This window comes from Nipponia nippon, unplaced genomic scaffold (assembly GCF_047370975.1).
Source record: "Nipponia nippon isolate SJK-2023a ecotype South Korea unplaced genomic scaffold, ASM4737097v1 scaffold_4, whole genome shotgun sequence".
Taxonomy (NCBI): domain Eukaryota; kingdom Metazoa; phylum Chordata; class Aves; order Pelecaniformes; family Threskiornithidae; genus Nipponia; species Nipponia nippon.
In genome coordinates this window covers 19,520,668-19,530,874 of record NW_028262358.1, presented here as the reverse complement: position 1 = coordinate 19,530,874, position 10,207 = coordinate 19,520,668, and the positions used below count along the sequence as shown (strand labels likewise).

The window sequence follows — 10,207 nt, the reverse complement described above, 5'->3', positions numbered from 1 at the left end:
GGCGCGCGCGCGCAGGCGGGGCCGCGCGGCGGCGGCGGGAGCGCGCGCGGCGGCGGGCGCTGGGAGGGCGGCGGGGCAGCGCGCCGCGCCGGCCATGGATCCCTTCCCCAAAGACGGCGAGAGCGCGGCGGCCGCGGAGCCCAGCCGGGGCGCTGCCCCCTCCAGTGGGGTGGTGGTGCAGGTCCGGGAGAAGAAGGGCCCCCTGCGCGCCGCCATCCCCTACATGCCGTTCCCCGTGGCCGTCATCTGCCTCTTCCTCAACACCTTCGTGCCGGGGCTGGGTAAGGAGCTCCGCGGCCCCCCTTGCCCCCCCGGGGCGGCCGCCGCCGTGCAGCCGCGACGGGGGCTCCGCGGACGGGGCGAGCGTCTGCCGGCAGCGGGGAGCGCTCTCCCCACCTGCCGCTACTTTACCCGGGCCGGAGCGCTGCGGTGCGGGGCCGCCCGGGGAGCCGGACCCCGCCGCGGCGGCAACTTTCCCCGACGGCGCCGCGGGAAGGGAGACGGGGAGGGAGGGAGGGAGCCTCTCCGCCTCCCCGGAAAGTTTTGCGGCGGGAGCGGGGAAGCGGTCGGCGGGGTCCCCGGCGGAGCGCCGCCGGCCGCCAGCCCCTCGGGGTAGCGGCCCCGCAGCGCGGAGGGGAGGCGGGCGGTGCAGGCTCCGCCGCGCTTCTTCGGGGAAGCGGCGGGAGGGCGCGGTGCCCTGGGACAGCGGGCAGGGAGCGGGGCTCCGCCGTGTGACGGAGCCGGGTCTGCGCCCCGGGGGCCGAGCGTCCCCCCCGCCTTCCGACCCTGCCGTTCTCTTCAGGCGGGGCACGGCCCCGGGGCTGGGGATCGTGTGGTTTAGGGGAAGGGCTTCAGCCGTCAGGGCTCTTGCGAGCTGTTAACTTTGGTCAGAGGAGCACGATGCAGAGCGAGCACATCGCTCACCAGCAAAGGCGAGCGCTCGCAGCCCACCTTCCCAAGTTCCCTAAGGAGTCCCCTGAAAAACGTTGGTCCTGGACCACTGCTCTAAGGAACGGATGCCCAGAGAAACCGCGGGGATTCGCTGTTTCTGGATACGAAGTCCCTAGCGAGCGACTCGGGTAGCGTATCCCTAAGCTGTGGCTGTAATCCCCTCTGTATTTCCCTTTCCCCCTTTTTAATTAGGAAATACTTGCTTACTGCAACTGGCACCTAGAGTTTGAACGCTACAAAGGCACCTGGAACCCAAGGCTCAATACAAGTATTCTAGCTGCAAGCAAAACAATCATATTTAAAAAAAAAAAAACAAAAAAAACCCCAACAAACCAAACGCCTTAGTCTATACCTTGAGTCTCTCATAGCCTGTTCCTGGCTACCGTTTCTGCTACTGTGGCTACTGCAGAAGCCTTCCTTGTCGTATGGGAGTATCTCCCAGCTTGCCTTGCTTTTAAAGAACTACTGCCCTGCCCTTAACTGCTTTATGTGTCTCAGGTGGCTTTATTCTTTAACGAATCTGAAATTCTTAAAGTTCTTCTGATTAAAGTATTACCTAAGTCTGTGTGGTATACTGTGTGCAACATGTACAAGCCATTGCTATTCCAGTGTCTTTGCTCTGAACCTACGGATGTATTCCAGAGGAAAACTTCCACCTTTTGAAATACCTCCGAATTTTCCTGTGGAAAGAATGGCATCGGTATATGTGCTTCCAGATGTAACGTTGCGTGCTCAGGTGTGTTGTTTTCACAGCCCTCGTGTGCAGCCACCTGAAGAACCTGGAGCGATGAATCAAACAGAAACTCTCTGGTTGAGTGCTTTCGTGGGGTTTTAGGTTATTGTTGTTTAGCGCTTAATTTCCCACCATCTTCAGAGAGCGCTGTTCAAAGCCAGAGCTTTCAAAGTGAATGTAGTTTTCCGTTGGCGTTGAGGACACTACATGTTCACTGTAGACGTACAAGAAAAAAAATGACTTACCATACCCTTTTCCTCATTTGAATGATCTTACACTTCAGAGTGTGCTGTTTTTCACAGCACACTAGAAAACCCTCAGTGTTCTTCCATCATCCTAGGAGGGCAGATCCCCATGAGCCGTCCTCATGCCAGAATTGCCTTGAGGTGTTACCTGCCCGGAGATCTTCTCCGGCTGCTTGCTGGTGCAGGGCTGCTGGAGGTAGCCAGCGTTGTGCCTTCCCTCACATGGAAGGGGTCAGTAAGGAAGGACAGCAGAAAGCGCTTCCTTTCTAAAAGCAGCTGTATAGGGCTCCCAGTCCCGGCTGGCTTGAAAGCTTGAGAGTTGAATCTGGACCTTGCAGCCGTGCTGCTGGTGTTATCATCGACTGGGTGGACCAGCCCAAATTGGTTTTAATTCTATTTTTGTTTTTTAACAGGTGGAGATTTTTTTTTTTTTAACTTGTTTTCCATTTGATGCGGTACTTTCTGTCTGTCTGTATCACTCTTCCTCCTGATCTTCTGTTGCAAAAGTAGCAAAACAAACAAACTACAAATTAAAAGAAATCCTTCCGTGTGGCGTTCTCACAGACTGGCGAAAAGCATTGTTTTGGAGATGCATCCCAAACTCTGTATGCAAAGCACAGCACTTAGTCTCTCCATAAATGAACCATTCTCTTAATGAAGCTGCTAATATCCTATGCATTTTGATAGAAAATTTACTCCGAGATAATATACCCAACTAGACTATAGCTATTTACAATCTCAGCCATATCCTGTCGTATATCACATAGCCCACACACAAGGGGAAACAGAGGAACACAAATCTACTGGCAGGAATAGTCAGGGTAAAAAGTGATCTCGTGTCGTTGTCGCACTTCAGTCATCTCGATGAACCGAGCAACACTTGTAAAATAAATAATATTTGCAGTGGTGTGAAGTATTCACATCTAGGATGTGAGCCTGTTCCCAGTGAAGTAAATGGCAAAATTCCCATCAGTTCCTGTAGTCCAGATTTATAACATGGTAAAATGATGTTTCACAGGCTTGCTGTATATTTTGCCTGCTTAGGTGGAGAGTGTGACTGTGTTTATGTAGTAATGGAAGTTCTCTATTTTCCAGTCCCCGAATTCATTCCTCATCTGTTTTGCACATAGTTGTCATTCATGTGTGGACTCTGCAGTGCAATTGCAATAAAGGGTCAGAAGCCACCGGAATAGATAAGAAAATGGGCAACACCGGAGAAACCAGGTGTTCCGCTGCTTGGAGAGCGGTGCATTTGAGGTGTTCATTAGTGCCCAGTACCTCAAACCAGTGATATCCAAACAGAACTTGCGCTCCGATGTAGGCTACCAAATACTCAGGCAGTTTCTCATCATCTGAAAACCTCTACTTTTTTTTAGTTAAATTATCTTTCCTGTGTTATGGAAGTCATCTATGAGGGTGAAATCTGAGAATTTTAAACATCCAGTTTATTTTTCCTTTATGCTATTTATGTTTTGCAGTAGTACCCTGTTTGGACAGGAGAAGTAACACTTCTTCTTTGTTTATAGTCAGGTTTTTTGTTTTTTTTTTTTCAGTTGGTTAATTTTCAGTGTTTTATGTAGTAACCCAGAACTGCAGGTTTCAAGATGGGTTTTAATTTTAACTGGTTTTTAATTACTCTTTGCATATATGCTACAAAAGACTCATAGGAAATTTTTCATACCCAGGGGATATGTTAACTTTTGCCTTGCCAAAACTTAAAATTCAGACCAAATACAACCTAAAAAAGCTTGATTAGCCCATCTACTTGTAATCTGTTTTGCAGAACAGCTTTGAAATTACACACTGCTTCCATTCACTGTGATAGACGCAACCACTTGGAGACATCCTGGATCAGAATTTTCCGTGGTCCGATATGGTCTTCCTCATCTGCATCTGACAGGGCTGCAGGGCTGAGCTGTACGGAAGGTGTCCCTAGCTGAGGTCCGTAAAAGGAGCAGACGGTATGAAAGGGAGAAGAGGGAGCTGGTGTTCTCAGCGAGTGCTGTAGCAAAAGCCATCGTGCCGGTGGCCACCAGCGTTCCAGCTCTGTCACAGGCACCCCGCACCACAGACACGGTAACCTCGAGCGTGGCTTAGGGCTTCTGGAGCATGCTCTGATCATCATGCCGTGACGAGCTCTGGAGAAGGGAAGATGATGACACCAGCAGAGATAAATGGTGGTGTATCCTCTCTTTTTCAGTTCCCGCAGGACTGAGCAGTGCGCACCTCTAGCCGGTACGCGCTGCAGATGGCAATTGAGAGAAGGGTCTGGCCATGCCCTTTAGCTGGCAGACTGTGTTCTCTTGGAGCTGTCGTGTGCCAGTCAGCGTGGGAGAAGATCTGGCTCCCTGTCATTCCCTGAGCCGATAGATGGGAATCTTGCCCTCCTTCCTACCTGTTTTTCCTTCCCTCGACATCACGTGTGTGGGAGGGGGGGAAACGAAGGGGGAGAACTTGAGGGAAATGTGAGAAATGAGTGGAATTATCTGAAAGTATGAGGTATTCTCCAAGATTAATCCCTCCTGTCAGGAAGGGGGTGGACTTTTGGATCACAGCCTGAATTATACATGTATACTATTTTTATGCAGGGAGTAATTGAAATACGTGTGAAAATTATGTCAGTGCAAGATAGGAGAGCAGCCGCCCATAAGCCATGAAATAGCCGGTGGAGGAGATCATGAGTGACAGCCTCTTGCAGACAGCTAGAGAAAGAAGGGATGATCCCCAGCCCGCTGAACTTCTTTCTTCCACGGTGTACAGCTCTCCTGTTCCTGGGTGTGTCAGCTCCGTATCACGAGTCTTCTGCCATCTGTTTATTCTGCTTCAGTCTTGATAGAGTTCAAGGGCTAGACCCTCAGCGATGTAAATACAACTTTAATGCTTGATTTATACAAGGCAAGCATCTGCAGAAGGCTCTCATTAGAAGCCACAGCTCTCTTCAGCAGAATGAGCTCTCCAAAGAGCTGAATAGAAGTACAGAGCACAACACTCAGGAAAGTTGCAGGGATGAGATCTGCATAAAATTATCAATAACCGTTTTATTTTTGTTGTTGGAATGGTAAATAGACGCCTCAAGCAAACATGCATCGCCTTCATTATTGAAACAAAGAATTTCAAGGAAAAAACACATTTTCTTATCTACAGTAAGGCAAATATTGCAGAAAAGAAATTGGGGCTTTCAAACATCTGTGCATTGAAATCTCAAACTTGCTTTGGCATTTATGGTCCTTTTTAATATTTTTTTTTCCTATGGACATGCAAATCAATTCATCTGGGTGATTTACCAGCTCATTTGTGGAAAACAAAGGTTTTTCAAAGTGTATGAATTTGTGTTTGTGAGCTTTACTGCTGGAATTCTTTGGCTAACGTTGCCTTTCAGCCTGTGATGTATAGACCGCTAGTGGCCTGCAGAAACAAGCTATTTGTTCATGAGAGCATAATTAAACAAAACAAACCTATTGTCAGTACACTTCGCTCTATTGGGTTTTGTATTTTCTAGTGAAAAGATCAAGAAGTTCTTTATGGTAATTTCTTCATCTGCTTGCGCAAGGTGGGAAAGGAGACCTGTGATAAAACGTGTGTGTCCAGGTTACTGCTTCATTGCTGGTAGCAGTAGATATTCCTCATGGTGAGGTAAAGTTGGGCACAAGAACAACTGAATCTGCAGGTTTCTGCTCCTGCAGGTCCTGTTCTTGTCAGTATGGAGAAGGCCATTGATTTTCTCCTTTTTTTAAAAAAAAAAAACAAAAACCACCCCAAAAAAACAGAGATTTAAGTGAGAAATAGAAGCGTCTTATATAACTTACTTGGCTGATCATATTGAACAGTCACTCAACGATCTTGCCAGCACAGGGTAGTCTGGAGTATTTTTGTGCCATGAAGTGTCTGGACCATCTAGAATGACAAACAAGCTTGGAAAACTCAAAACCGATTCACAGATAATTTGTGATCAGAAAAAATGCCAAATTATTTCAAGTTTGTAGCTCCTCGGTTGAGACAACTCCAACCTATGTATCTGATCAGTAAAAAGACTAACAGGGTTTTATCTCTGCTGAGGCCCCTCAGTTTTAATCCAGTGTCCAATGGCACACCCTGCTGTATTTTAGGAAGAAAGCTGCTTTCCACTTTGCGGCTGTATTTTATTAGCCCATACTTGCCTGAATACTTAATATCTTCTTCTTCTTCCTCCCTTTCCCGTGTTTTACACTGGATCCCTTTCTTGAGTTTATCCGCCTAGCCCTAATGGTCATATATGTACATGCCTTCTTACTCATCATCCTCCTGTGGCCCTTGCTGTACAAATGCGGTTATGGGCATACACACAAGCACAGCAATGCCTTGTTCTTGACTACAGTCTTGCTCACAGTCCAAATATTTAGTGCTGTTTATGTCCTTTGGTCAGTTTTTGCTCTTCACTCCTTGTAGTTGGTAAAAGTCAGCTGTTGCTCGTTTATAACAACTTTTTGGTTCATTTCACTGTCAAGCTGTGCACTAACCTAGTGCTGCTGCTTTTGAATTGCTGTCAGTACCAGAACAACTTAAATGCAAACGAGTTTCTCTCCCCTCCCTCATGCCTTCTGTTTCCGTCAAAATAGAAGACAAAAGAAATGGCCAGTGACGATTTTGTTCACTGGTTTTTGTTCACGGCTGTCGTTGAAGCAGTTCTGCGGAGGTATTCATTACTTAACGAACACGTAAGGAGACAGGGTTTGCTCAGCATCTTGCAGTCTCGTTTGTCATTTAATGCAATTTGGACAGATGTACTTGAAGATTAAGAGTGAAGGTGGGAGCAGACAGCAGAGAAGAGCTGTTAAATGGCCAAGTAAACCAACTGAATTTTAAGGAGTCTGGAAAGCTGTTCCAGACGAAGGGTGTGACATGGAGAAAAATAGAGAATCGAGCCCAGAAGGAGAAAAGTACATTCACAGAGATTTGGTGAGAAGGCCAAAGAACTGGAACTTCTTGCAGCAAGAGAGGAAAGGAGTGAAAGGATTTGAAGACAGAAGTAACTTGGATGAGGAGAGTGCTTTTGGCGGGTGAATTTTGGCTAGTTTGGATTGCAGGATGGAGGGGAATTGTTCTCCTGCTCAGAATCAGTGGGTGTCAGCGAGATTTACAAACTCTGATAAAGTACCATTGCCTGCAGCAGCTCACTGCCATTTTGTCTCTGTTCCACCATGAAAAGAGCACTGAGAGTTTGTGGAGCTGCTCAGGATAGTCAAGGGAGGAGCGGGAAGCAGAAACCAGGTTCCTCAGGCTCTTTCTTACCCATCAAATCACATGCAGCACCCTGAACACAAACACACCCGTAGGTGGCAGCAGCTGGCATAAAGCAGAAAGGTGAATTTTAGAATCTGTGTACAATTTTGAATTTTGTGGAGAAACAAGTGATTGGATGGTAAAGGGATTCTGAAATAGTCCCTAAGTTTGTAAAAGGGCCTGAGTTTGCAATGGATTTGTGAAAACTTTCATTCAGAGGTAACCTGGAAAGGAGAAAAGGAAAAGAACTTTCTTCTTTTCTTATTTTCTGTGAGATATAAAGTCAATCTGACATATAACATTCTTTCTTCTGCCTTTGGACTTGTCTTCATTTAAGAGCTTTACAACTTTAAAGTTACACAGTTGCAACACGACAGTGGATGTGTATGGACTTGGTTGTGGCACTGTGCAAAGATGCTGGTCAATAACCATAGAACAGAACAGAACAGAACAGACTATTTCAGTTGGAAGGGACCTACAATGATCATCTAGTCCAACTGCCTGACCCATTCAGGGCTGACCAAAAGTTAAAGCATGTTATTAAGGGCATTGTCCAAACGCCTCTTAAACACTGACAGGCTTGGGGCAATGACCACCTCTCTAGGAAGCCTGTTCCAGGCTCTGACCACCCTCTCGGTGAAGAAACGTTTCCTACTAGCCAGTCTGAACCTCCCCTGGCGCAGCTTTGAGCCATTCCCACGCGTCCTTTCACTGGATACCAGGGAGAAGAGCTCAGCACCTCCCTCTCCACTTAACTCCTCAGGAAGCTGTAGAGAGCAATGAGGTTGCCCCCAGCCTCCTTTTTTCCAAACTAGACAAACCCAGAGTCCTCAGCCGCTCCTTATAGGACATGCCTTCCAGTCCATATTTGGAAGAAGGTAAACCAGTTTAGAGTGTTGTTCCTATGTCCAGTAGTTGGGATTTTGCTAGTATAAAGGTTCTGACATCTGGCAAACCTTACTGGCAATTAAAAATATTATCTGTGCCTCACACAACTTCTGCTGGAAGTTACTGCTCCAACAATGAGGGAAACAGAAGGGAATGCCCAGCTCTGCTGCAGCTGCTCCAGGTCACGGTCCAACATCTTATTTGAAACTCCAGTTAGAGCTCATTTGCCTTTCAGATGCTGGTCTGTGAACTGGAGCAGTTGTGGTGTGATGCACGTGTGAGGAAGCTGGTGTGGCAGCAGTATTCCGTAGCAGAGAGCTGGAGCCAGCATCGCACAGCAATCTTAGACATCCTTGAATACCAGTCAGACCCGGGACATGACATCAGCACAGGCCCAGCCTCACACGAGAAAGAGAAGTTTGTGTTGACCGAGCTTGCTTTAGAGATTCCAGGAATGTGAAAGCTGGGTTTCCCTGGTTCTGCTGCTTTTTCATTAAGTGAAGGAGCTAATCCCTCTTCCCACTCTTCCCAGGGTTTTTGAGCGTTTATGTTAACTAGGAGCCCCAAAATGAAAATATTGTAAGAGCTTGAGAAAATTCACGTGCCATTCTACCTAGTTATATTTCACTTGTTGATTTCTAATGCTATAAGTCTCCTAGGTGTCATTGTGTGTAGAGTCAAGGAAAAAATAAATAGACGAAACTTGAATATTTGATTTAAAATACTCATTTCCACAAATTGTTTTCTCTCCATCCTACCACTTAGAAGCTGCTCTCACCCTCCTTCCTCCAGCAATGTAGTCCTTTTTATAAAGGCAGTTTAAAGCTCAGTTTTTCCATTCCAGGGGAGTTACAGGCCAAACAGTTTCTCTCTTGCTACTTGACAGCCCCTCAAAAGGCCTAGCAATGCAATCCTGACTCTCACAATATTTGGTGTTTCCTTAGAACCCTGTCCCCTGAGGCTCTTGATTAGATGAGAATCTCTGCTTTCAAGAAAAGAAGAAAATGTAACTCTTACGGCTTTGGAGCAGGATTTGAAGATATGATCCTGTGTTAAAAAAAAGGGGGGGGGGGGGGGGCGTGGCAGGCAGAAAGAATGAATTACATTTTTTTTAAATCTCAGTTTTGGAGAACATGATTAACGATTTTTCAGTACTGAAGGATGACAATATTATACTGAACTTTTAAATTAAAAAAGTAGATATATTGCTAACTAATTCACAACTGTGCCAGACTAGACAAAACCATGGACACTCATGTCTTTGAGCTTACACTCATATATCATGAAATATCCAGACTAGTAAATAGAAATGAGATGGTTGACGGAAGCTGATTGGTAATACACTAACTTAAATTAAAAGTTCCAGTATAAGCATACCCAAAGGATATGCCGAGTGGATCGTGGTCAAACCTTGCCAGAGGAAAGAGTGAATATGATCAGTAGAGGAACTCTTGGAGATGTAATGGTGTTCACTGCAGGGGTTCGACCTGTACTACATTTCTGACTTCAGAAATGATGCTGACACAAGGACCTGTGCAGGGGACTAAAGCCGCCATCTTTGGGAACAGGAATTTAACCATCATCTCACCAGCTTGTCATTTATCTAGGCTGAGCTCTCAGCTTGCCACAAACATTGATAAATATCCACACAAAACTGAAAAATGCTCTGAGTCTGTGGATAGTCATTTTGTTTCAGTTATAACACAAGCAAATTTGTAAAGAATGCAAAGGCTAAAAAGTCAAATAAATCTTGAGATTGTGTTGGAAAAAATTTCAATTGAACCAAATAAGAATGTTGGTTTTAAAAAGTGTTTGTACATTTTTAGCTAAGTGTTATAAGGCCTTGAAGAACCGAGATATTAATGGGGAATAATAAACTAAATTATAATGAGCCATTTTTACAAGTTTACTGTGTTAAAAAGTTGGGTCATTTTACAGAGTATGAAATTATTTATATGAAAATATTTTACCTGAAATAAAAGAAGCACGATGATCACATTAGTATAACACTGTCCAGCTGAAACAATTTTGCTGTTTTAAGTTTAAAATATGTATTTATTTGTATGCATATATCTATTACATATGCCAATATGGTGACATGAGATCTTGGGTTTAAATGGTTTCTTCCTTA

At 45.7% G+C, this 10,207-nt stretch overlaps 1 protein-coding gene across 3 annotated transcripts in view; it reads left to right on the top strand.

Moving 5' to 3' along the window:
• Nucleotides 1–40: 40 nt before the first annotated feature.
• Nucleotides 41–10,207, top strand: part of STUM (stum, mechanosensory transduction mediator homolog) — a 50,542-nt gene continuing 40,375 nt past the window's right edge. For all 3 annotated transcript variants that reach the window (XM_087776300.1, XM_087776298.1, XM_087776299.1), the window contains exon 1: nt 41–281. In XM_087776300.1, the coding sequence (XP_087632426.1) occupies nt 95–281 (187 nt within the window). In that variant the 5' untranslated portion in view covers nt 41–94. The remainder of the gene's footprint in view (nt 282–10,207) is intronic.